The sequence below is a fragment of the Chiloscyllium plagiosum genome, chromosome 18 (genome assembly GCF_004010195.1).
Source record: "Chiloscyllium plagiosum isolate BGI_BamShark_2017 chromosome 18, ASM401019v2, whole genome shotgun sequence".
Lineage (NCBI taxonomy): Eukaryota > Metazoa > Chordata > Chondrichthyes > Orectolobiformes > Hemiscylliidae > Chiloscyllium > Chiloscyllium plagiosum.
Window position 1 is genome coordinate 16,980,162 of NC_057727.1, and position 27,162 is coordinate 17,007,323.

At 42.9% G+C, this 27,162-nt stretch overlaps 1 protein-coding gene across 4 annotated transcripts in view; it reads left to right on the forward strand.

The window, feature by feature from the left end:
* Positions 1-27,162, forward strand: part of LOC122558887 (proline-rich transmembrane protein 3) — a 99,024-nt gene that overhangs the window by 22,625 nt on the left and 49,237 nt on the right. The window contains exons 1-3 of one of the 4 annotated variants that reach the window (XM_043707800.1): positions 10,919-11,083; positions 21,162-21,254; positions 24,712-26,631. In XM_043707800.1, coding sequence (XP_043563735.1) covers positions 24,783-26,631 — 1,849 coding nt within the window. In that variant the 5' untranslated portion in view covers positions 10,919-11,083; positions 21,162-21,254; positions 24,712-24,782. Of the gene's footprint in view, positions 1-10,918; positions 11,084-21,161; positions 21,255-24,465; positions 24,484-24,711; positions 26,632-27,162 lie in introns of those variants that run through there. The other 3 variants (XM_043707799.1, XM_043707802.1, XM_043707801.1) reach the window with 3 other exon arrangements.

Here is a 27,162-nt window from a genome sequence, read left to right on the forward strand (position 1 = left end):
TCAGCAGCTTCATCTGTTTGTCTTCTGCTTTCTATTACTAGGCCAATTTTCAAATTAGTCGGCTAAGTTACCATGAATTCTCAGTGTCTACATTTGTGTGGAAACCCTGCGGCACAGAATCTTACTGAGCGGTTTCTGAAAAACAATTTTAATTACATCTGTCAGATAGACCTCAGCTGTAACCTCAGCAAAAAAAAAGGTCCAGTTAAATCACTGTGCGCGGGTTAGAAGTAACCCAATGTGGCTTCTGCCCAAAGCTAAGAGAAAGCTGGTTTTGGGAGCTCCAGCAGGGAATCAGCATTCTGCCAGCCAGCCAGGTGGGTTCAATAGAGGGAGTTAAGGGGCTTGAACAACCCAACTGCAGGACAGTGTATTTTCATTGGCAGGGAAGGTTACCCATAAATATACTGTTAAAAAATTCTTGGACCTTTTTTATGAAGTGGTTTCTAGTAGCCCTTCAATTTGCCAACTATCTCACAGATGTCCACTCAATTGTCCTGGCATAGGACCTTTTTTTTGCATTTTAAGCAGTTTTACTCGGATTTCCGACTGTGACTGAGCATTGCAACTGACGGATTTTGGTGCGCAACCCACCCTGAGTGGTTGATATAGAAAGACTTAAACACCTCACTCAGTTCTGTTTATACAGCCAATCTAAATACTGCATGGAATAACCTACATGGATCCTCTGAAATGGATTCCAATGTACTTAAATGAATGTTAGTGGTCTCTCCTTCCTTGCCTGACAAGAACAGGTTCAGAGACTCCTTTTTTTTGAATTGAAAGAATTATATTATCAATTTTCCAGTTCTCAAGGACAGTCTCTGTATTTTTGGATCTTCGAAAAATGTGAAGCAAGACCCCCGCTCATAACTTCCACATTTATTTCTTCAAGGGATTCCAGTGTCTATCTAATCCACTCCAGCTGCCAGTTGATACTTGAATTATCTTCATAGCACATTCTTTACTGATGTATGAATGGATTCCTCACCCCATTTAACTGAATCTGGAACTGATCCATATACTTGATTCGAGCACCTGACATGAAGGATCTATTAAACTCTTACCTTTGCTCCTTGTTGTATTTATGACAAACTTATGACAGATCAGAAAAAATAAATGTTTAGACCCTTAGCCTATTATATGTTGAACTTAAAAGAAATTCTCTTAATTTCTCTTACTGGCATTAACATCATGCTTTCCACCGGTGTGTTAGCCTTTCTAATACTCTACAACTGTGTAAGGGTGTGTTCTTTTTCCTTTAACAGTATATTTTTCCTTCTCGGGTGTTCCTTCATCTTTCTTCAGTAGGAATATTTCACTGTTTCCAATGTCTTTGTTATTCTGAGATGTGATTATTCCAATTACCCACAGGCTGGCCTGACAGCTTCTATAAACTTCAGTTCATCCAAATTCCCACTGCCTGTGACTTAAGTCACAGTGAGTCCTGTTCACTTATTAACCCTATGTTTACCAGCCTTTATTGGCTCCTGGTCCAACATCACCGCAATTTAAAATTTCTTGTATTTGTTTTCAAACCCTTTCCTGCTCCTCCCTAACAGTACAACTTCCTCCAACTCCAGCCAATTTTAATCACTCCATCACTGGCAATTGTACCTCTAGCAGTCTATATCCTAAACTCTGGAATTCCAACCCTAAAGAAGAATACCATGCTATTTCTCTCTCCTTCAGGATTGTCCTTAAGAACCCACCATTAGATCAAGATTTTGGTTATCTCCCCCAATACCTCTCAATTTTATGGTTTTGAGCCAAATTTTATTTAGTATCTTGAATATTTTGCAGACCCATACCCCTACCTTATCCCTGTAATCCTGCATTTTCCATGGGCAATCCACCCAACCTACACATCCCTGGATACAATGGGGCAATTTAGCACAGCCAATCCACCCAATCTGCACATCTTCGGATTGTGGGAGGAAACCCGAGCATCTAAAGAAAACCCACGCAGACATGGGGAGAATGTGCAAACTCCACACACACAGTCACTCGAGTGTGGAATCAAACCCAGTTCCCTGGCGCTGTGAGGCAGCAGTGTTAACCACTAAGCCACCATACTCCCCTACTCTGGATAAAGTCAGAAGTCAGACGAGACCAGGTTATAGTCCAACAGGTTTATTTGAAATCACAAGCTTTTGGGGTGTTCACCTGATGAAGGGAAAATGCTCCGAAAGCTTGTGATTTCAAATGAACTGGTTAGACTATAATCTAGCATTGTCTGACTTCTGACCTTGCCCACCCCAGTCCAACACTAACACCTCCACATCATTTCTACTCTGCTTAAAAGTAAAGTAAAATAAAATTGCCATAGTGTAACCAGAGCATAAGGCTGCAGTCTCATTAGAGAGAGAGAACTGGTGCTAGTTTAACCTGAGGGTCACCATACCTCAGATGAGGGAGTGGTTACAAAGGAGAGTTCTTCACAATAACCTCAGCCAGCGTGGGAATTAAACCCACTCTATTGGCCTTGTTCTGCATTGCAAGCCAGCCATCCGGCTAACTGACCTCTATGTCACATTTATTACTCAGTTAGCTAGAAGTTTATCCTGGAGTTTGAAAGAAACTGCCTAATTCAAAAGAAACCTCTATGACAACCTGTAGAATATCATTGTGGTTTGGAGCCAATCCAGCCTATACTGGGAGTCTTTCTCCTTTTCTGTCAGTCACAGGCTTTTGTGCTATCTTGAAAAGGTGTGTGCATTTACTGCTAAAAGACAGGTCTGGTTAGAGAGAGTGAAAAATGAAGTAAGTTGTAGATTGTTTCATATTCTACTACACTGGACTGGATTCTACCGCGTGTATTTTAGGCAGAGAGGCCAGAACGAGCAGAATTTTAGTTAAAGGGCATGTGAATAGGATCCTATTAATAAATGTTAAATTTATCTGGGCTGAATATAATTACAAGATCCGTTAGAGGTATGGAGTGCAATGCAATACTGGTTGTGTCTGGCCAAGTTGGATTTCTAAGGAGCAAATTGCAAACTGTAATCTCTCCCCTCTACTCACTTTCCTTCCAAACATCCTTTTAATTAAAATGTGAACCAGTCTTTTCAGTGAATCCAGACAATGATTATTCACCCATCTATTTTGCTATAAATTCTGTGTCCTGTGATCCTCCTTCACTAGCCACCTGTTGAAGGAATAGCCCACTGAAAGCTAGTGCTTCCACATAAACCTGTTGGACTATAACCTGGTGTTGTGTAATTTTTAACTTTGTCAACCCCAGTCCAGCACTGACACCTATATATGGCATAATAACTAAGCCTTAAATTGACTATTGTTATGTCAGGAGGACAATTTAACTCTCCTCTTTTTAACCCTCCTCAGTTGTTGTGACCAATATTTGTCTTTATTTTTAAGCATGCACATATATTATAAATCAACTAAAGAGACAGTTATCTAGATCAAAGTAAATGAGCCAATTAATAGGTTTCTGAAGTGAAAGTAAGAGGAGTTTTATTAGCTGCTAATCCTGAGAAAAAAATAACACAATATGACATCAAATACAAGTACAGGTAATGCATTTAAAAGGTGACAGTGTCTGGTATAAACAATAAAGATAAAGACTAAAAGTCTCAAAGTTCTTAAACTCCTTGAGGTATTATAGTTTAAATCTGATTTCAAAGTTGTTTGATACTTGACAAGAATCCTTAGCAGTGGTGAACTTTGTGGATTTTTATTTGTGAATGTTATTTCCCCAGTGAAACCAGAAAGTGCTAGAGAAACTCAGCAGGTCTGACAGCCTCTATGCAGATAGAAGCAGAGTTCTTTCCCCAGTTTGCTTTTCAAAGAGTGCTGTTTTTAAGATGCTAAAGGAAACAGGCAGGGACAGAGAGAGCTAATCTTGTAATTTTTACTTACAAATCCATTTCTTTTTCTCTACCTTACTTCTGAAAAGCAACTGTTGAAATATAGTTCAGCATGTGATCCTGAGCCAAGCCTGATTGTCTTTCCAAGCTGGTTAATGGACTGGTGAGCCTTTTATGAAGAGATCACACAAGTATGAGTTAAAGCAGGAGATCTGATTTTCTTGATGCTGACGCTGGTTTTGATGACTGTAGATAGAAGTAATAACTCCAGTGCAGGCAGCTTCCTTATTACACAGTTTCACCAAGCTTCCTTCAGTTTGTAGTCAGACAACCACTGCAATCATTTTAGGTTCACATGTCTTTCTTTTAACAAGCCATTTTAGTCCTTGAAAAGGCTCAGCCATGCCAATCAGATAATGAAATTTAAAATTTAATAGTCTGTATCTACCATTTTGTTACAACTTTGGTGTAACATTCAGTATTCACATGCACAATGACTTTGGGGTTCCTGTTTAGTAACTGGAGTAGGTACCCTGGCCTTATAATTTCAACAAGCTTGCAAGTGTGGCCCTTGATTTTGATGGGTTGTGCTTAGTTGGCCCTGTCATGAACTTCTGCTTCCTATGCCCAGACTTTTAGAGGCTTGGGCAGCAGTTAAACATCTAAAAATGGTCTCCTTGAACTCCTGTGGTCGGAATTTTCTCTAACTCTAGCCAGATTCAACACATTCCTCGAATCACTTTTGCTGACATTACAATAAACAGAGGTGTTGGAAATAGTGTAAATATTTGAGAGAACTGCGTTGGCTGGGAATGCAAGCAAAGGGAACAATGAAAGGTTGGATTTGGAGGGCATTTGTGAAATACAACCATTAATTAGAAACATATATTTTTCCAGCAATAATTCTGTTTCTATATTAACAATAGATTCAGGCTTGGGAGAGGCCTACTTCCCACTGGTATGGTAACCAGTGCCAGGAACTGATTCAGGAAACCATAAGTGATCCAACAATTCAATTATCTTAACTCCTTGATCCTTTTGTTCTTTCAAACTTTTCCAAGATCTTGCAAGGTGTAATCTTATCACCACTTGTGACATTTGAAGAGAAATTGTAACAAGTTATTAACTGTTAGCGCTGGCTGCAGTGGAACTCTGCTTAGCTGCTGGGAAAAGTATCACCAAGTGGGAATGTCTCAAATTGCTGTGGGCTCTGAACAGCTGCCACTCTCAGAGGTCTGCTTTGCACAGTGGATGTGCTGTAAACAAATGTGTAGAGTGCCGCAACTATCTGACCGAATAAGACTTCAGGTTTAGATTTAGATTAGATTACAGTGTGGAAACAGGCCCTTCGGCCCAACAAGTCCACACCGACCCGCCGAAGCGCAACCCACCCATACCCCTACATTTACCCCTTACCTAACACTACGGGCAATTTAGCATGGCCAATTCACCTGACCCTGCACATCTTTGGATGGTGGGAGGAAACCGGAGCACCCGGGGGAAACCCACGCAGACACGGGGAGAACGTGCAAACTCCACACAGTCAGTCGCCTGAGGCGGGAATTGAACCCAGGTCTCTGGCGCTGTGAGGCAGCAGTGCTAACCACTGTGCCACCGTGCCGCCCAAGGTTAGGTACAGGTAATCCAATGTTTCGCCATTCAGCCACTGTTATGCTTAAACGTCATAAGAGTCCTGGTCTATGAGGCATTCAAGTTAAAATCATTTTCTTCCTGTTAATTAGCTATGATGGTTAGTTATGAATTAACTTATTCAACCTTCAATCCGCTGCTGTAGTTACACTTTGACCACGAATGACAAACAGCAAAATGGATTTCAGGTAGTCATAATCAGTGAATAAAAGATTTCTGAATCAAAGAGCTAAAAGCTAAATCAGTAATTTGACTTAACAATCCATTTAAGGCGTGGGACAATAATCATTCAGTGCAAGATATCTGGACATAAGCAAAGTATTGTAGATGCTGGAAATCCAAAACAAAAACAGAGAATTCTGGGAATACACAGTGGGTCTGGCAACATCTATGGAGAGCGAGAGGAACCGTGTGAATGTTTCACATGGAGAACTGGAGAAAGCTAGAAATGTAACGGGATTTATAACAACATTGGCTAATGTTTATGTAGCGCTGTCAGTATCACAAAAAAAAGTCCCAAGTTGCGACACAGAATGGTTATAAAACAAAATATAAGAAGAGGTTATATCAATAGTTGATCAAAATCTTGGAGCCAGTTCTGAAGAACTGGTCATACCGCACTCAAAACCTTAACTCCATTTCTCTAAACAAACAAAAAGAACTGCATAAATCAGAAACAGAAACAGGAATTGCTTAAAAAGCTCAACAGGTCTGGCAGCATCTGTGGAGAGAAAGCAGAGTTAACGTTTTGGGTCCAATCCCCTTTCAGATGTTTAACTGCTTTTCTCTCTGCAGATGCAGCCAGACCTGTTGAGTTTCTCCTGCATTTTCTGTGTTTGCTTCCGATTTCCAGCATCTGCAGTATTTTGCTTTTAGATAGGAATGGAACTAGGTAAGAGCAGTCCTACTAAGCTTGATGACAACGGCAGAGTATTGGAGGAGGATCGTTTGGTTAACGATTTCAAAAGCTGAAGGCAGATCAAAACGAACAAAGAAGAACGTTGTCTCAGTCGCGTGGAATGTAATTTGTGAATTTGATAAACTAGAGTTGCCAACTGTATTTCAATGTATTCCTGGAGATTTCATCATATGACTTACACCTTCCTCCAGCTTTAGTGAGCTAACATAACTATTCTTAAGATGTGACCCATGAGGGAATTTTAAAAAGAACTTCAAATGTACAACTTACTGCCATTCTCCTGTCTATTCCCTGTAGCCATGAACATTGTTCCTTCTCAAATAACCTTCTACTTCCATTTTGAATGTCTCAATTGAACCTACCTCCATCACCTCTCATGGCGACAGGCTTTGGGACGTCAATCAAAGGTTATGTCTTCTTGTTTTGATGTACAATTGCATTACATAAGTGAAGCAGCAACTATCAATACCTCAATATCCTGGTGTTGCCACTGATCAGAAACTCAGTTGGACGTTCGTGTAAATAATTGGTTATCACAACACTGCAGGGGCTAGCAATTCGACAGCAATTAATTGGGGTGGCACGGTGGCTCAGTGGTTAGCACTGCTGCCTCACAGCACCAGGGACCTGGGTTTGATTCCAGCCTCAGGCTATGTGAAGTTTGCACATTGTCTGCGTGGGTGTGCTCCGGTTTCCTCACACAGTCCAAAGATGTGCAGGTCAGATGAATTGTCCATAGTGTTAGGTGCATTAGTCAGAGGGAAATGGGTCTTGGTAGGTTACTCTTTGGAGGGTCGGTTAGGGCTGAAGGGCCTATTTCCACACTGTAGGGAATCTAATCTAACTCACCTTTTGTCTTTCCAGTGCCTGTGTACCATCTACAAGGCACAAGTCAGGAGTGTTTTGGAGTACTTCCCACTTGCCTGGATGGGAGCAGCTCCAAAGCTCCAAGAATTTGACACCATCCAGGACAAAGCAACTCGGATGATTAACATTTCATCCGTCACCTTCAACATTCTATTCCTTCACCATTGATGAACAGTGTATGTCATCTACATGAAGGCTCCATTAATGATGGCGATCAAGCCTGTAACTTTGACCACCTAGAATGACACTACCACTTACAATTTCCCCTCCAAGCCAGACACCAACCTGATTTGGAAATATATCATTCCTTCACTATCACAAGATCAAAATCGCAGACATCCCTTCCTCAGCCTACTCTGGATGCACCCACACCATTAGGACTGCAGATATACAAGAAGCTAACTCCACACCAATGTCTCCAGAGCAGTTAGAGGTGGCCAATTACGACCGGCCCAGCAGGCAATGCCCACAACCCTTTCATGAATAAGAAAATATCTACTGAGCTGATTGTGTTGTCTGTGCTTGGACCAAGGCTGTGATGATATCAGGATCTGAGTGGACCTGATGGAATCCAAACTTGGTGCCAATGAACAGGTTGTTGTGAAGTAAGTGCCACTTCATGGTGTCCTCTTCCATCATTTTGCTTAAGATCGAGAGTAGACTGATAGGATGGTAATTGGCTGGGTTAGAATTGTCCTAATCTTTGTGTATAGGACCTAGCTGGACAATTTTCTACATGATTGGGTAACTGCCAGTGCTGTAGCTGTACTAGCATAGCTTACTTAGGGGCGTGGCAAGTTCTGGCACCCAAATATTTAATACAGCAAACATTTTAATAACGGACACCTATAGCACTAGGAGAGTATCAGCTAATCAAATATTCCAGTTGATCAAAAGGTCCACTTAATCAGTGTAAAAGCACACACTAAGTAATAGAGATGTAATGCAGGGTGTATACACATCAATGCTATACTTTATTTACAGAATAAATCACTTAAATAATAAAGCAACTTCACCTTAAATAAAACACTGGCAGAGAGCCTTCTCACTCACCTTCTCAACTGACTACTCAAACATCATGCAGATCACAAAAATACAATAAACTTTCAGTATTTGAGGTCTATAACTTCTGCCACTTTATCGAGACTGCCAGTTTATTAAGGTGTGCAGTTTAAAACAAAGTTTGCTGCACTATTCTTTAGTACTGAAATGTTGTCAGGGCCCATAGCCTTTGCAATATTCTGTGCCTGCAGCCAGTTTTGATATTCCATATTGTTGAATCGAGCAATGTGATGTGGGTGACCACAGAAGGAGACCAGGTGGACCATCCACTTATGTTTGTGATTTCAGATGGTTGCAAATACTTTATTACCTCACCAGTGTCAGGCTCCCTGTTTATTGAGGATGAGGATATTTGTGGAGTGTGCTCCTGCAATTAGTTGTTTAATTGTCCAGCGCCATTCACATTTGGATGTGGCAGGTCTTCAGAGCTTAGGTCTGATCCATTAGTTGTAGGGTCACCCAATTCTGTCATTTGCTGTTTCCACCTATTGGCACACCGTTCAGCAGTCCTGTGTTGTGGCCTCTTAAAGTTGGTCAATCCCCAGACCCAACTGCATATAGCTCTGGTCACCACATCACTAGAAGGATGTGGATGCTTTGGAGAGGGTACAGAAAAGGTTCACCAGGATGTTGCCTGCTCTGGGGATTTTAACAATGAAGAAAGGTTGGATAGACTGGGTTTGTTTTCATTGGAACTCAGGAGGTTCAGAGGTGACCTGAGAGAAGTTTATAAGATTGTGAATAGCATGGATAGAGTGGAAAGTATGAGGCTTTTTTCCCAGGGTGGAGGGGTCAATTACTTGCAGACACGGGTTCAAGGCGCTTGGGGAATTGGGGGAAATGTTTAAAAGAGGCAAGTTTTTCACACAAAGAATGGTGAGTGCTTGTAATGTGCTCCCAGAGGAGGTGGTGGAATTTGGCACGATAACAGCAGCCAAGAAACACCTGGACAAATACGTGAATAGGAAGGGAATAGAGGAATATGGATCCTGTAAGTGAAGACAGTTTTTGTATGGAAGGGAAATATGTGTCAGCGCAGGATGGAGGGCTGAAGGGCCTGTTCCTGTGTTGTATTAACCTTTGTTGTGATTGTAATGGGAGAATGCGAGATATACCAGACCATGAAGTTACAGACTATGATTGAATACAATTCTGCCACTGATGGATGCCCTGTTTTGATCTGTTCAAACTCTATCTCACTCAGCATGGTAGAAGTGCTGCAGTGCACAGGGAGGGTAGGAATTAAGATAGGGTTTTGTCTCCAGAAACACTTGTTGTGGTCATTCCTAACAATACTGTCTTGGATAAATTTATCTGCAACAGATAGATTGGTGAAGATGCAATCAAGTTGGTTTGTCTCTTTTGTTGACTCCTTTACTATTTGATGCAGACTCAATCCAGCAACTATGTCCTTTAGGTCAATCAGTGGTGGTGTTCCAAACCTGCTCCTTGTGACAATACACACAGAAGTGCTCTAGCTAAAGTGTATTGTGTGTCCTTGCTACTCCTCAATGCATCTTCCAATTGGAGTTCAACATGGAAGAGAACTGATTCACATTTTAGGCTAATGTAGTGGTTGGAACTCAGAAGGATCTTTCCTTGCCCAAAGTTGACAGGATGACAATAGACTTCATCTGGTCTGGAATCAATGTTGTGAACTCCCAGGACAACTCCCTACTAAAGGTACACCACTCTCCTGCCACTGTGTATTAGCCCTATTAGTGGCACAGGATAACGGTGTCTGCAACTGTTTGTGAGGTGTGATCTTGTGACTATGACTATGTCAGACCAGCCTGTGGGACAGCAGCCCAGTGTATACAAGTTCCCTGTAAGGACCCCATTGGTTCGTAGGTCTGGGTGTCCCATTGTCATTTATTATGCCCAGGTCAATATCAGGTGGTCAATCCAGTTCTATGAATTTTCCCCAGCAGTTTGATACAACTGAGTGGCTTACTAAGTGCATTCCAGTGCCAACTACATTGCTGTAGGTCTGGAGTTACATGTAGGTCTGAGTAGTACCACAGATTCCTTTCCATGAATGGTCAAATGGATTCTACATTATCACCAATGGGTTCACACTCACCATTACCGGGGGTAGAGGTTTAATAGTTGAATTTAAATTCCAGCAGCTTCCATCTGGGCTTTGCACTAAGCCCCTTAGGATATTGGCCTGACCTTGGATTACGAGGTAAAGTCAATAGAGAGAGAGAGAACTGGTGGTGAGTAGAACCTGAGGTCACCACGTCTCAGGGAGTGGGTGAGTTTGAGAACTGGGGACCTCAGTGGTGCATGAACTGAACCCATGTTGTTGGCAACACACTGCACCGCAAACCAGCTGTCCAAGCCGATAACTCCAGTGACATTATCGCAATGGAACCGTCTCCCCCTCAACTAACAGAGCCAGTTTAGCTCCACTTTGCAGGTTCTGAGCAAAGAAGATTGTCAACCACCAGCGGATTATACCCATTTGTGCCTCAAAGTGATCTTTGGATCACAAGATGCAGCATTACTGCAGCGGCTTAAAGCTCTGTAATCACCTGCATGGCCTTCATCACAGCATAATCTGATGTTCTGTTATCTTCTGATTGTGCCTAGCGTGACTGATTCACACAGTGGAGACGGTGTGTGTTTTAGTGAAGGTTAGGGAATACACGAGTGCTCGGTAATAGGGGTTATTACCTTGGGACTGCAGAAAGCATTTGGAGTAATTCAGACATTCTTCACTGACAGTTCATGTGGAGACCAAGTCGCTGGCCAGGTATGATTGTGTGTACGGTTTATTATCCTTCCTTGCTCTAAGTGGAGAGAGAAAGATGTGCATGCCAAGCATATTTTAATCTCTAATGGATTGGAGGAGTTTTATTCTAATTATTTTTAGTTAGCATTCCGGTAGACAGCGATCAAAGCTATCGGAATAATTCAGATTTCGTTCTGACCCCTATCAGGGATGTGGGCTATCTGTGATTTTCATTCACTTTACATGTTCACTTTGAGCCTGTAGTAATTGGTCTGCGATTTCTTATTTTAAATAGCTTGCAAAACCTTCATTTTTCGCCATTGATTAGATACTGCAGTAAAGGGAACGGATCGTGATACCACTGGCCCCTTGCACATCAGAGTGTGAGAAGAAACAGGAACATCTCATTCCTGAGTTGAGTGCAGCCCAGCTTTTGTATCAGTTGCTTTTCATGTGCAAAGATGCAGCACTGCCTCTGCAGATCTTTTCCTTTCGCCAGAAAGCGTTGTCATCACGGATTTTCTGGCGTGCAAGATGGGCAGTTTTAAACAGAGGTACAACCTCTGTCAGCCATTACCTGAGGGGGGTAAAAATGCCCAAATAATGAGACATTTTGCAAGGCGGTTTTTATTTTTGACAAGGTGACACCTTTGACCTAGTTCGTTAATGGAAGTGAATCGGTGGACTGGTGTGATTTTTGAAATTTGGATCATTCAAGTTGTTCATGTATAGCACTCAGTGATGTTTACCACAGGAAAGTGGAATTTTCTCACTATCTGGAACATTTATGGAAAATGCCCATGTATAGTGAGGACCCCAAGGATGCAAAAAGTTGTTGGCTTTGAGATGGGTAAAGTGCGCACTGACTTCCAAAAATATTGGTTTCCTCATGTGTTTAGAGTTTACAATTTGTGTAAAGACAATTTTGGGAGGTGTAATGATCAATGATGATTATCTTTATTAGAATGAGAATTTTTTATTTGTATTAGAATTCCTACAGTGTGGAAACAGGCCCTTCGGCCCAACAAGTCCACACCGACCCTCCAAAGAGTAACCCACCCAAACTCATTCCCCTATCCTATATTTGCCCCTGACTAATATACCTAACCTGCACATCCCTATGGGCAATTTACCTAACCTGCACATCTTTGGATTGTGGGAGGAAACTGGAACACCCGGAGGAAACCCACACAGACATGAGGAGAATGTGCAAACTCCACACAGACAGTTGCTCGAGGCTGGAATCAATTTCGGGACCCTGGCACTGAGGCAGCAGTGCTAACCACTGAGCCACTGAGCCGCCTATCTTCCCTGAGAGAGAAAATGGATAGGCCAAGCAAGGTCTTTGGCATGTAACCCAGTTTACATGGCAGCATTGGCAATAAACTGCTGCATGGCTTTACGTAAACCTGATGTGGGGGCACTAATCTAATACAGCAAAGAACATACCTGAACGTCACAGTAAGTTTTTAAACAATACCGTTTTTGCACCACATAGATCCACACTTAGAGTCATAGAGTCATAGAGATGTACAGCATGGAAACAGACCCTTCAGTCCAACCCGTCCATGCCAACCAGATATCCCAACTCAATCTAGTCCCACCTGCCAGCACCCGGCCCATATCCCTCCAAATCCTTCCTATTCATATACCCATCCAAATGCTTCTTAAATATTGCAATTGTACCAGCCTCCACCACATCCTCTGGCAGCTCATTCCATACACGTACCACCCTCTGCGTGAAAAAGTTGCCCCTTAGATCTCTTTTATATCTTACCCCTCTCATCTTAAACCTATGCCCTTTAGTTCTGGACTCCCAACCAGAGGGAAAAGACTTTGCTTATTTATCCTATCCATGCCCCTATAATTTTGTAAACCTCTATAAGGTCACCCTTCAGCCTCCGACGCACCAGGGAAAGGCTGCTCCTACTTTCCCCTCAACTTCAATTATTTGTTGTTAAATTCACAATGTTGTTACTTACTTTAACTGCTTACCTAAATCCAACTAATTGTTAAACAATTCCCTGAGGTCAACATATTATGCCCCATGTGCACAAAAATAAGGCCTTTCAAGTTTTATATAACGAATGCTTGCCTTCATCGGACTGGGCATTGAGTATAAGAGCTGGCAGATCATGTTAAAATTGTACAAGACTTTGGTTTGGCTGCATTTAGAATACTGTGTACAGTTCTGGTCGCCACATTCCCAAAAGGATGTGGACGCATTGGAGAGGGTGCAGAGAAGGTTTACGAGGATGTTGCCTGCTTTGGAAGGTGCTAGCTATGAAGAGAGGTTGAGTAGGTTAGGATTGTTTTCATTAGAAAGGAGGAGATTGAGGGGGTACCTGATTGAGTCTACAAAATCATGAAGGGTATAAACATGGTGGATAGAGATAAGCTTTTTTTCCCAGGATGAGGGATTCAATAACAAGAGGTCACGCGTTCAAGGTGGGAGGTGAAAAGTTTAAAGGGGATACACGCGGCAAGTACTTTATACAGAGGGTGGTAGGTGCTTGGAATGAGTTGCCAGCAGAAGTAGTAGAGGCAGGCACGGTAGATTCATTCAAGGTGCGTCTGGACAGATACATGAGTAAGTGGGGAGAGGAGGGATACAGATGCTTAGGAGTTGGGTGATAGGTTTAGACAGTGGATTTGGATTGGCTCAGGCTTGGAGGGTTGAAGGGCCTGTTCCTGGGCTGTAAATTTTCTTTGTTCTCTTTGTTCAATGCAGATTTGACATCAAAAGCAATTTTGTGCTTTCTTAGACATTCCTTTACTTGTTCCTCAAGACCATTTCCTGATGTGACTTGGGAACCAGAAATTTGAAATTCCTTGAAGTTTACTGTAGTGCAGCTTAAAGAAAACATTTATAGTGACTGATACATCATTGCATTGTCCTGGTCTCAAATTCCAGAGAGCAAATTGGTGTTCAAGGGACCATGCACCCAATCTTTTATGTCATTCATGGCAGTGGCAATGTCACTGCACTAGTAAGGTACAGGTCCAAGCTAATAGTCCATGGGCATAAGTTCAAATCCCATTATGGCAGATAGCGGAATTTAAATATGATGAATATATCTCACATAGAAAGCTAGTATCAGTAATGGTGACAAAAACTGAAATTGCTGGAAAGGCTCAGCAGGACTGGCAACATCTGTGGAGAGAAATCAGAGTTAATGTTTAAGGTTCAGTTACTCTTCCTCAGAACTGGTAGTAGCGAGGAAAAAGTTGGTCTTTATGCAGAAGATAAGATGGGGGTAGGTAGTAAGGAGCATTAGGTGATAAGTGAAAGTAGAGCCCAAAGGCAGAGAAGAACAGTTGGACAGTCAAAAGAGTGGAGAACAGTCAGCCTGAGAGAATGAATAGCTTTTAATGGACAATGAGCGACTAACAATGTGTGTAATAGCAGACCATGTGATTACGAGGCCTGCCATGTGGGGCCTGGGGTAAGGGCATGGGAGAAGGTGCCTCAGGCCCTAAAATTGTTGAATTTGATATTGAATCCAGGCGGCTGTAGAATTCCCATGTGGAAAATGAGGTGCTGTTCTTGTGCTGCGTTGTACTGGAGCACTGCAGCAAGCCTGAGGCAGAGATGGGATAGGGAACAGGGTGGTATGCTGAAGTGGCAGGTGACTGGAAACTCAGGGTCTTTTTTTGCAGACAGAACATAGATGTTCTGTAAAACAGTCACCCAGCCTACACTTTGTATCCCCAGTGTAGAGGAGACCACATTGTGAGCAGTAAAGCCAGGTTGAGTGAAGCACAGGTAAAGCGCTGCTTCATCTGAAACGTGTGTTTGGACCCTGGGATACTGAGTAGAGAGGAGGTAAATGGACAGGTGTTACACCTTCTGCATTTTCAGGGGAGGTTGCTGTGGGCCTGTGGGATGTCAGTAATGGTGACCATGACAACTGTCATCAATTGTTGCACAAACTAGTTCACCACTGTCTTTTAGGGGAGCAAATCAGCATTCTTTTCTGGTCTGGCTGATATCTAACTCCAGGCCCACAGCAGTATGGTTGGCACTGAATTGCACTCCAAGTAGGCTATTGGAGATGGACAAGAAATGCTTGCTTAGGCCATTCTGGAAGTGTAAAAGTTTTAAATGATATGCTCTGGTGGCAACATTTGCACTGTGAGCAATGGCTGAGAAGCCATGGGACACATCACCCCTGAATTATTTTCTGTTAATCAGATGCAAATAACAATCAGCCCCTTATTCTACTGGGATTCATTGCAGCATCATAAAGGAATAGAGAGCATCTGAACACGGCAACCTCCTCTTATTCCAACCCGCTTGTCCCAGCACTTTCCCAGTCTGACAGACCCCAGATACTTGCTGTCTCTAATTTTCGGACTCTTCTTTCCTTATGTTGGTCTCTGGAAGGTACAGTGAAGACTGCAGCTTGACTCTGTCCTTTTTCAAATACTATTTACAAATGGCTGCCTCTCCTCCAGTTACAACAAAAGGGCTAAACTTCATTTTCTGTGGGCAAGTTTAGATTGAACCTTCCAGGCGAGTTCTGCAGTTTCATCCCATTCAATGTTTTTTAATGGTGAGACAACAAGTGTGATGTCATTTTGAGGAGTTAACCGTGGAGTGATGCGATCCAGGTAATAACATCTAACAGCGCCGGGAACCCGGGTTCTTGGGTGACTGTCTGTGTGGAGTTTGCACATTCTCCCCCGTGTCTGCATGGGTTTCCTCTGGGTGCTCCAGTTTTCTCCCACAGTCCAAAGATGTGCTGGTTAGATGAATTGTCCATGCGAAATTGCTCATAGTGTTTAGGGATGTACAGGTTAGGTGCATTAGTCAGGGGTAAATGTAGAGAAATGGGCTAGAGGAATGGGTCTGGGTGGGTTACTCTTCAGAAGGTCAGTGTGGACTTGTTAGGCCGAAGGGCCTGTTTCCACACTGTGGGGATTCTATTTGAAAGTTTGCATATAGCTACCCCTCTGGCCCTTGGTTGAACTTGCTGTACCAAAAATGTTTGGATAATGTTCAGCACCTCATTGTCAATTTGACAGCTAAATCTGGCTAAAGCTGTGTGCATTCCTGTTAAGTGTGTGATTCATTTAACAAAACAATATTGCATCAGTAAGATTTTGGATTTTGAGTTCAACCTAATAATTAAAACATTCAAATCAACATTATTTCGGAACTTTAAATCTGTGGGGGCGATAATAGCATAGTGTAATGTCACTGGACCAGTGATTCAAATATTTAGTCTAATTCTCTAGAGTTGGCGGATTCACATCCCACCATGGCAACTGGTAGAATTTAAAACCTCAATTGAACTAATGAAAAGCCTGGACTTAAACTAAGAATGCCACAAAACTGTTATTGATTGGTATATGATTTAATTGTGTGATTTACTAATGTTCTTCAGGGAAGAGAATTTGCTATCCTTATCTGGTCTGGCCAACATGTAACTCCAGATCCACAGAAATATGGATACCTTTAAGCGACCTTTCAGTTCAAGGGGTAATTAGGGATTGGCAAAAAATGCTGAGCTTGCTAGTGATGCCTGAGATAACTCTTTAGAGGCCAGTATCTCATTACCAATCACCCTCAATTCACCACTGTATTGCTTCTCACTAAGTCCGGCGTTCGAGGTCTCATTATCCCTGACAGTCATCCTTTTATGTCAGCCAAGGCTCCCTGATTGGACCAGATTAACTGCTTCAGTTAAGGAACTCATCTTCTATAAGGTCCAGCTGGCTGACTTCAATACAATCACTCCCATATCACAAAGAATAGTAAAAAGAATTGAAAGCTGTCCATAAGCAAATTGATTATTGATTTGGTTCATTGCCCACAGATAGAAGAAACACTGTTAAAACTCAGTATGCATTTATCTCTATTTGCTAAATAGAAAAACAATTTTCAATGAGACCAGGAAGTAGAGAAGACCATCATCAGATTTGCTCTGATTAACAATGACTGTTTACTGTCAGCACTCTTCAGATGTCACACTTTGTTTAAAACATCAACAAGTCACGACTGAGCAATGTTTACAAAGACACAAGGGATAATCACTTTGTACAAAACCTAAGATGCTGCAAATGCTGGCAATCTGAAATAAAATCACAAAGTGCAGAAAGAACTCAGCAGGTCAGGCAGTATCCATGGAGAGAGAAAAGCAGAGTTGACCTTTCAGGTTTATGATCTTTTTTTGATACATTTCCTGATGTTTCCTCCATTAAAATAACTTGCGCTGTTCAAAATTTATCTAACGTTATAATTGTTTTATCTTTAGCCCAGAAATGGGTACATTACCTCACAGACAAGTTTTTAAACCTGATTTAAAGAAAACTAAGAAGTCCAAAAGTCAGAAAGAACAGAAGAAAGACTTGAATTTATTTTATACCATTTATGTCCTATCAGAAGGCTGTTGTGAAACTTGAAAGGGTTCAGAAAAGGTTTCCAAGGATGTTGTCAGGGTTGGAGGGTTTGAGCTACAGGGGCAACCTCATAGAGGTTTACAAAATCATGAGGGGCATGGGATAGGATAAATAGACAAAGTCTTTTCCTTGGGGGGGGTGGGGGAGTCCAGAACTAGAGGGCATAGGTTTAGGGTGAGAGGGGAAAGATATAAAAGAGACTTAAGGGGCAACTTTTTCACAGAGGGTGGTATGTGTATGGAATGAACTGCCAGAGGAAGTGGTGGAGGCTGGTACAATTACAACATTTAAAAGGCATCTTGATGGGTATATGAATAGGAAGGGTTTGGAGGGAAATGGGCCAGGTGGGACTAGATTGGGTTGGGATATTTGTTCGGCTTGGACGAGTTGGATCGAAGAGTCTGTTTACGTGCTGTACGTCTCTATGACTCTATAACTCCTGCCTAGTCCATTCTTTATATCTATTTTTGTTGAGGGAGTGCTGCTCTGTCTGCAGTGTTGTCTTGAGATGAGCCATTAAAACTTCAGAAATCTCTCAAATGGATGTGAAAAATCTCGCAGCACTATTTGAAAAAGGGCACATGGCGTTTGGGTTCAATGAGTATTTACATGAGTCTCAGAGGTAGGCTGTGACTTCAGTAATCATCTGTTAGTATTCTGCTGTGAGATTGGAATGTGCACACTTGCTCTGTAGCCATACCACTAGAAACCACAGCATATGATATTGGCCGTTTTGGACAGTGAAGACGAGGAATTTCTTCACCTAGAAAATGGTGACCCTGTGGAATTCTCTACCTCGGAAAGCGGTTGAAAATACTGTATGATTTCAAGAAGGAGTTGGAGATGGCAATTTTGGGGTTGAAGGGATCAAAGGAAAAGCTGGAACAGGCTATTGAATTGGATTATCAATCATGATCATAATGAATGGCCTCAAAGGCCTACCCCTGCTTCTATCTTCTATGTTTCAATGTCTTAATCATTGTTGGCTCACAGTAAGCCAGAAGTCTGGCTTCAGCTAGCATGATGACCCAAAGAACCTACATTGGAACATGTTGCAACAGGCAGTGGGGCAATCATCAGCATAGAGTCATAGAAATGGACAGCACAGAAAGAGATCCATCAGTCCAACTTGTCCATGCTGACCAGACATCCCAAATTAATCTAGTCCCATTTACATAGGCTCCCTACAGTGTGAAAACAGGCCCTTCAGCCCAACAAGTCCACACCAACCTTCCGAAGACTAACCCACCCAGACCCATTCCACTAGTATCCGACTAATGCACTTAACCCACACATCCTTCAACACTACAGGCAATTTAGCATGGTCAATTCACCTAACCTGCACATCTTTGGATTGTGGGAGGAAACTCACGCAGACATGGGGAGAATCTGGAGTTAGTCGCTTAGAGGGTGGAATCGAACCTGGGTCCCTGGCTCTGTGACGTAGCAGTTCTAACCACTAAGCCACCATGCCACCCATATCCCTCCAAACTCTTCCTATTCATATACCCATCCAGATGCCTTTTAAATGTTGTAATTGTACCAGCATCCACCACTTCCTCTGGCAGCTCATTCCACACACACACAACCCCATGGTGAAAAGGTTGCCCCTGAGCACCCTTTTATATCTTTCCCCTCTCAACCTAAACCAATGCCTTCTAGTTCTGGACTCGAGAGAATACCAACAATTAAAATCACTAAACAGGAACAAAAACAGAAAGTGCTGGAGAAGCTCAGCAGGTCTGACAGCATATGTGGAGCAAGAAACAGTCATTGTTTCAGGACTGATGACCCTTCTTCAGATCAGAAAGGTCACTGAACTTGAAATTATCTGGCCACTATCATTATGTGATTTGAGAGTCTTGACTGCACATTAATATAATGTCACCCCTTAGCCTCTGACACTCCAGGGAAAACAGCCCCAGCCTGTTCAGCCTCTCCCTATAGCTCAAGTCCTCCAACCTTGGCAACATCCTTGTAAATCTTTTCTGAACCCTTTTAAGTTTCACAACATCTTTCCAATAGGAAGGAGACCAGAATCACACAGAATGTTTCCAACAGTGGCCTAACCAATGTCCTGTACAGCCGCAACATGACCTCCCAACTGACCACTAAAGGAAAGCATACCAAACACCCCTTCACTATCCTATCTACCTGCAACTCCCCTTTCAAGGCGTTATGAACCTGCACTCCAAGGTCTCTTTGTTTACCAACACTCCGTAGGGCCTTAGATTAGATTTTTTTTAGATTACATTACAGTGTGGAAACAGGCCCTTCGGCCCAACAAGTCCACACCGACCCGCCGAAGCGCAACCCACCCATACCCCTACATTTACCCCTTACCTAACACTACGGGCAATTTAGTATGGCCAATTCACCTGACCTGCACATCTTTGGACTGTGGGAGGAAACCGGAGGAAACCCACGCAGACACGGGGAGAACGTGCAAACTCCACACAGTCAGTCGCCTGAGGCGGGAATTGAACCCCAGTCTCTGGCGCTGTGAGGCAGCAGTGCTAACCACTGGGCCACCGTGCCGCCCACTTATTAAGTGTTCTCAACCTTTAGTCTTCAGAAGCTCCTCCCCACTCCTGTGTTCAAAAAAAAATCCTCAGATCCTCTGTAACAAGCATTTCTTCCTGTATTGAAATCAGTTCTATCTTTATCAAGACAAATGGTCCTTGTCTAGTTTAGATTAGATTCCCTACAGTGTGGAAACAAGCCCTTCGGCCCAACAAGTCCACACCGACCCTTTGAAGAGTAATCCATCCAGACCCATTTCCCTCTGACTAATGCACCTAACATTATGGGCAATTTAGCATGGCCAATCTACCTGACCTGCACATCTTTGGATTGTGGGAGGAAACCGGAGCACCTGGAGGAAATCCACGCAGACACTGGGAGAATGTGGATTGGTGGTGCTGGAAGAGCACAGCAGTTCAGGCAGCATCCAAGGAGCTTCGAAATCGACGTTTCGGGCAAAAGCCCTTCATCAGGAATAAAGGGCTTTTGCCCGAAACGTCGATTTCGAAGCTCCTCGGATGCTGCCTGAACTGCTGTGCTCTTCAGGACCACTAATCCAGAATCTGGTTTCCAGCATCTGCTGTCATTGTTTTTACCTAACTGGGAGAATGTGCAAACTCCACACAGATAGTCGCCCGAGGCTGGAATCGAGCCTGGGTCCCTGGCGCTGTGAGGCTGCAGTGCTAACCACTGAGCCACCGTGCCGCCCCTATTGTCCTATTATATTTAATATTTGATATTTAATGAATCCAATTTGGATGTTTACAAAGAATCAGGCTGTAGTTGTGTAAAAGTGACACACATCTATTAGAGTATATCTCCAACTACAGTAAGAATCAAACCAAAATTCAAATGGCTGCTTTCTCATTTCCTTAATTTTGCAGTGTTAACAGTAGCATTGTATTTGTTTAGTCACATTTTTCCTCCTCAATGTTTCTCAGTCCTAACCGTTGATAATGTTCTATATTATCATGCTGTGAGTTCTGTTGTTTTGAAGCCGATGACCACATTAAAAATGTATTCCCATCTGGTATTTATTGTCTTTGCTTACAATAACTTTTCCTGGGTTATGTAATTTATCGTGTTCCTACTGAAATAGATCAAGTAAGCCTTACGTAAAGAGAGAGCATATTAAGTGACCTGATGCCACATTCATTTCTGTACTTTGCAGCTTGTAATAAGCACACTCCAATTAGGAATAAGTATCAATTCCAACCTTGAACACACCCAAAGCATCAATACTTCAAATGGCGCTCACCTAAATGTGAGTATGGTAAAAGATCCAAATCTTATGTGAATGGATATGTCATAAGATACCCAACATGGGTGAACAAAGTATTAAATGCCCCAAGTGAGTGAATTAATGATCACGTGCCCCAAACTCCCTGTAGATTAGAACCATAGAATCCCTACACTGTGGCAGCAGGCCATTCAGCCCACTGAGTCAGGACTTACCCTCTGAAAAGCATCCCACCCAGACCCATCCCATCCCTGTAGTCCTGCATTTTCCATGGCTAATCCATCCAACCTGCACAGCCCTGGACACTATGGGCAATTTAGCATTGTCAATCCACTTAACCTTTGGATTATGGAAGGAAACTGGAGCATCCAGAGGAAACCCATGCAGACATGGGGAGAATGTGTAAACTCCACACAGACAGTAGCCTGAGGCTGGAATCGAACCTGGGTCACTGGCAACGTTACCATTCTTTCTGTAGACGTTGACCTACTCTTTTCCAGTCTGTGCGCTCTTGAAATAATTTCCTTTCTACCTCTCCAGAAAGGGGATGCTTTGTTAATTGGTATTGAGAATGTGCACCACTTTAATTCCAAGCTCTGGAGAGATGCTGCATGATGTGTTGCCCAGCTCTGACCTCCTATTTCCTGGGCTATTGAGACTGCTGGCTCCTGGTCACTTTTTTGCTTCCTCATTCACAGGATGAGGGCGACACAGGCTGGGCCAGCATTTATTGCCCATCCCTAATTGCCCAGTGGGCAGTTACAAGTCAACCACATTTCTGTGTGTCAGACCAGGAAAGATTTCTCTCCCTAAAGGATATTAGTGAACCAGCTGGGGTTTTAAAATAATCAACACTGGGTATGTGGTTGCCATTAAGTGATGCTTTTAATTCCAGACTTTTATTGAATTCAGAGTTCACCATCTGCCATGGTGGAGTTTGAACCCGTGGTCTGGGATTCTAGATTATTAGGACAAAGTGAGGACTGCAGATGCTGGAGAACAGTCGATGAGTGTGGTGCTGGAAAAACACAGGAGGTCAGGCAGCATCCCTGGAGCAGGATTCGAGCATAAGCCCTGGCTTATTCTCCTGCTTCTCGGATGTTGCCTGACGGGCTGTGCTCTTTCACAGTCTAGATTACTAGCCCAGTGAGGTAGCCTCTGTACCACCCACAGCACCTCTCTGGAATGTGCATTCAATATTGATCCCAGCCCCTTTTGGAATCTAGTCAGAGCAGAGGCCGACCCATCAGGTGTAGAGAGGTAAGGGATAGTGCCGGAGAGAGAACCAGGTTACAACTTGTTCAGGTAATCTTCAGCATTATCTCCATCAGAACAAGGACTTTGAAAACATTGTTTCTGGCAGAATTTGCTGGGAATATCTCCACTCACTGCTGTCTTAATCCTGGTACATCTTCACTTCTGCATGACTCTTTTCAAGGACCCGTCGTTATCAGACAGAGCTGCTGGTAGCTTCCAATTGCTGCTGACTTTAAACCATCGACCCTTATATGCATTGAAAACAACAAAATGCTGGAAATCACAGTGGGTCAGGCAGCATCCACGGAGAGAGAGCAAGCTAACGTTTCACGTCATCTAGACTAGAAATGTTAGCTTGCTGTCTCTCTGTGGATGCTGCCTGACCTGCTGTAATTTCCAGCATCAGCGAGTTTTGAGAAGATTTGTAGCTCAGGCTGTGGTTCTGGATGTAGGTTTGCTCGCTGAGCTGGAAGGTTCATTTTGAGACGTTTCGTCACCATACTGGGTAACATCTTCAGTGAGTATCCGGACGAAGGCTCACTGAAGATATTATCTAGTATGGTGATTAAACGTCTGAAAATGAACCTTCCAGTTCAGTGAGCAAACCTATGTCCAGATTCCAGCATCGGCAGTAATTTGCTCCAACCCTATGCACATTGTAAGCCTGTCCATGCCAATTTGGGAATGGATGCCACCATATTTCATCAGAGTAAAACAAAAGTAGCACTTATCCCTTAGAATATTTTTGTGGATGCCTCAGTTCGAAACCTCTGAACTGTGGACCATTCCTCTGATTATTACAGTGCTGTACTGAACACACCTCCTTAATGGCAGTATAGGTGGTTCCACTGAATGGGTGTCAAATTAGAGGATGACTTTAACAGGTGAATGTATAATGGAACAATGTGAGAAGAATAATCTATTAAATCGACAGAAAACAGTTCATGTTGCTGCACACTAAGATCGACGCATTTCAGTGAATGAATGAAGAAGGACAGTGGTCACTAGAGGGTCATTGTCATCACGTGATAAACTTATAAGAGGATCTGAAACACTTGTAAAGTGTTTTTTTTAATCAAGTCCCTACAGTGTGGAAACAGGCCCTTCAGCCCAACAAGTCCACGCCCACCCTCCGAAGAATATCCCACCCAAACTCATTCCTCTACATTTATCCCTGACTAATGTACCTAACTACACATCCCTGAACACAATGGGCAATTTAGCATGGCCAATTCACCTAATGTGCACATCTTTGGCCTGTGGGAGGAAACCGGAGCACCCGAAGGAAACCCACACAGATACAGGGATAACGTGCAAACTCCACACAGTCAGTCACCCGAGGTTGGAATCGAACCTGGGTTGCTGATTCTGTGAGGTAGCAGTAGTAGCCACTGAGCCACTGACGCCTTAACGGGTTTGAAAAGAATAAATGGAGGAGGTCAGCAAGTACATTTCTCAACTACAATTACTTTGCATTCTATCTGAATGGAGACTCAAAGGTCAGTTCTTCCATCATCAGCCGTTGGGTGTGTCTCATTCAATGGTTATTGCCTCATGTTTTCATTGTATTTGTTTGTAAGACACACCTAAAGGAAGCACCTTGGGCAGGCAAAGCAACTGGGAGTCTGTGGAGCTGAATGTGCAAATAGTTTCTTAGCAGCAGTAATGCTGAAGTGAAATTTGTGGCTCAGTCTATACATCTTGATCTTTTCATGGTTTTTTTTCTTATCATTTTATGAGATATGGTAATGTAAATGGATGCAATGTGGATGGGGTGGTGTGTTGTAGTTTTGTGCTACTAGTTTTTACATTAATCAGAATTGTGCCAAGATGATGAAGGGAAATCAGGCAACTTCCAAAGAAATAGTGAATTGGACCATCCTGGCCAATATTGTTTATGTCTGATACCTGGTTCCAGAGCAAGAAAATCCGAGAAGGAAGAATGTAACCTTCCCATCTCGGACAACGCAAGGAAGTTAGCAAAGTTCAGTTAAAAGTGAGGCAGCCACACTACCACAATATGCTCCACATTAAGCACAATGTCCCCAGGTGAACGTCCCTAAAAGTGGATACTTTTTAAAAACTATTAACTCTGTCAAAAAATTGCGTTACCTCTGAACACTACATTTTCAATTCTGTCCTGATGTTTAATCAATATATAATCATTAATTACAGTTTCAATGCTAAACCGTTCAAAACCTTAACGCTGATCTTTTTATTTCAGGGATCACATAATTTCACTTCAAAGAAACAAACATTTCAAACATCAATGTGAGTTGCAAGATCCATGTGGTGATGGAGCACCGAGATGTGATACAGACCTGGTGGCTTCTTCTCATCTGTTCCAGTATCATTAAAGCTATCACTTTCCCTCCTACTAAAGACTCAGCCAGTGACAGCTCTCTATTCAGTAATCCAACCTTTATTTATTCGGCTGAAGTTGAGCAGAGCTTGAACTCAGTTGCTATGAGTGACTCATCCAACCGCCCTTCTCTGCCTTTGCTTGAGATGTCCAACAAGAATTCAGTTCATGGCACACATTTCTTCCCACCAAACATGAGCAAGTCCCCACGACACCTGAGGAGGCCTCTGAGTGAAAATGGCTTTGATTTTAGCGGGGATGATGAGGATGTTGACAGTGAGGATGATTTCAATTTTGAAACAACTGAAAAGGACGTTTTTGAATCTGAACAGTTTATTTTAGAAAACACATCTGTTCCACTGGTCCCTTCTGCTCGCATGAGTGAAAACACTGACCATTCGTTATTGAGGCCGTCTGAAAGTACACCAGATTATCAAACAATTCAAACACATCAAAGTCTCAGAAATACTCAAGGTGGCAGAATGGTAGATGCCAGAACTTTCCTCCAAAGGCCCACAGCTTCATCTTCAATTGATTCCCCTGTTTTCGAGGTCACTGCTCACCACACAGTTCTTGAAAAGCTAACAGACAGACACATCGCCACCCTTGGGAAAATGGGTCAAACATCAACTCAAATTCATTCAGCAACTGAGCAACGATATTTGCTCACTAGTTCTAATGCACTTGAAAAGGAGGAGGCTGTTGTACAATTTGAAGGACAGCCTGAACACACTTCACCTTCATCGGTTCCTGGTCCTTCTCTTGCACAAAGGGACCAATCCTTGATTAAAAATGAGCCAGACGAGAGTCATATGACTCCTGCACCAATGCAATCTGCTTCTTCGTTGATAACAGAAACGGATTATTCTCTAGTGACTGGAGGAAGCTCACTCCCTGCTAGACAGCCCAGTGTTGGTGTCACTCTACAAAGCAATCAGTTAGATTTCTTGAATGTGACCAATGCATCAGAAGCCAGGAGCCAACACAATTATCAGCACACTACTAACATTGGAGAAAATGCCCTGAATTTGCCCATTTCTTCCACTACTGAACATCTGGAGCCTGGAATGAAGAGGGAAATGGTTGACCAAGTTAATCCAAGTGAAAGATCCCTAGCTGTAGTTGACAGTGCAACTACAACACAATGGCTTAGATCACCAATGTATGATGCCAGAAAATCCTCACCTGCCCATCAAATTACTGACTCATACTCTAGCTCGCAACATGGATATGACATCTACACACAGCCAGCAGATAACATGACAACAGTTGTTAAGGTGTTACAAGATGCACAATCCCTTGATATTCCAAAGGCAGATGTTGATGGGGGTTTAACAGCCAGGAATGAGCTTTCCACAGAGACTGTTACCACTTCCCCAACAGCAGGACTCCAGCACTTGACCATGAAAGGATTCAGAAAGGGAGTGACATCAACTGAGTCAACAAGGACAGACACTTCGACTTATTTCTTTGCATTAACTGCACAGAGACACATGCTGTCTGTAGAAGTTAACCCTGTTCTTACATCCACCAGAAATATGAGAGCAGAGTACACCCCGAGTGGTAGTTACATGGCAATGCTGCAGACGAAATCCACGGTACTACCTCAAAGGCTGACAGCAAAGGTTTCTAACAAAACACACATTCCTACCACCCAGCAACCTGCGGTTGGCACCAAATGGACGGCGACCAATTTGAGTCTACCTCGGACAACGTCGAGAGCTCTTTCACCCACTCCCCGTCCCACCAAAGTGTTTCAAACGCAGACATCAACTGTGAAAGGTGAGGCTTTTTTAACAATCTATTCGGATCGCCAAATGAAACCATTGTCTTTAGTCTGATGTCATCTCCAGCTGACCATGTGAGTGAAAACTGCACATGGAAAGATCCTGCCTCAGTCCACATTGTAGCCAAGGTTAGCGTGGTGCTGGAAAAGCACAGGAGGTCAGGATGAAGGGCTTTTGCCCGAAACATCGATTTTCCTGCTCCTCAGATGCTACCTGACCTGCTGTGCTTTTCCAGCACCCCTCTAATCTTGACTCTCATCTCCAGCATCTGCAGTCCTCACTTTCGCTCAGTCCACGTTGTAGGTAGCCTGCACTGAGATTGCTCTTGGCATCAACGGGAATCTTTGTATCAAGCTTTTCCAAAATCACTAGTCCTAACTTGACAGCAAGGGGAAGAGGGCAAGGGTGAGGTGGAGCTATATTCAATAACCAATCCTACCATCATTGTTAGGAAGAGGTTGCAGACATTTTGACACATTGTTCTCTGGAGTTTCAGGCAACATGATCATACAGCCACACTTGTTAA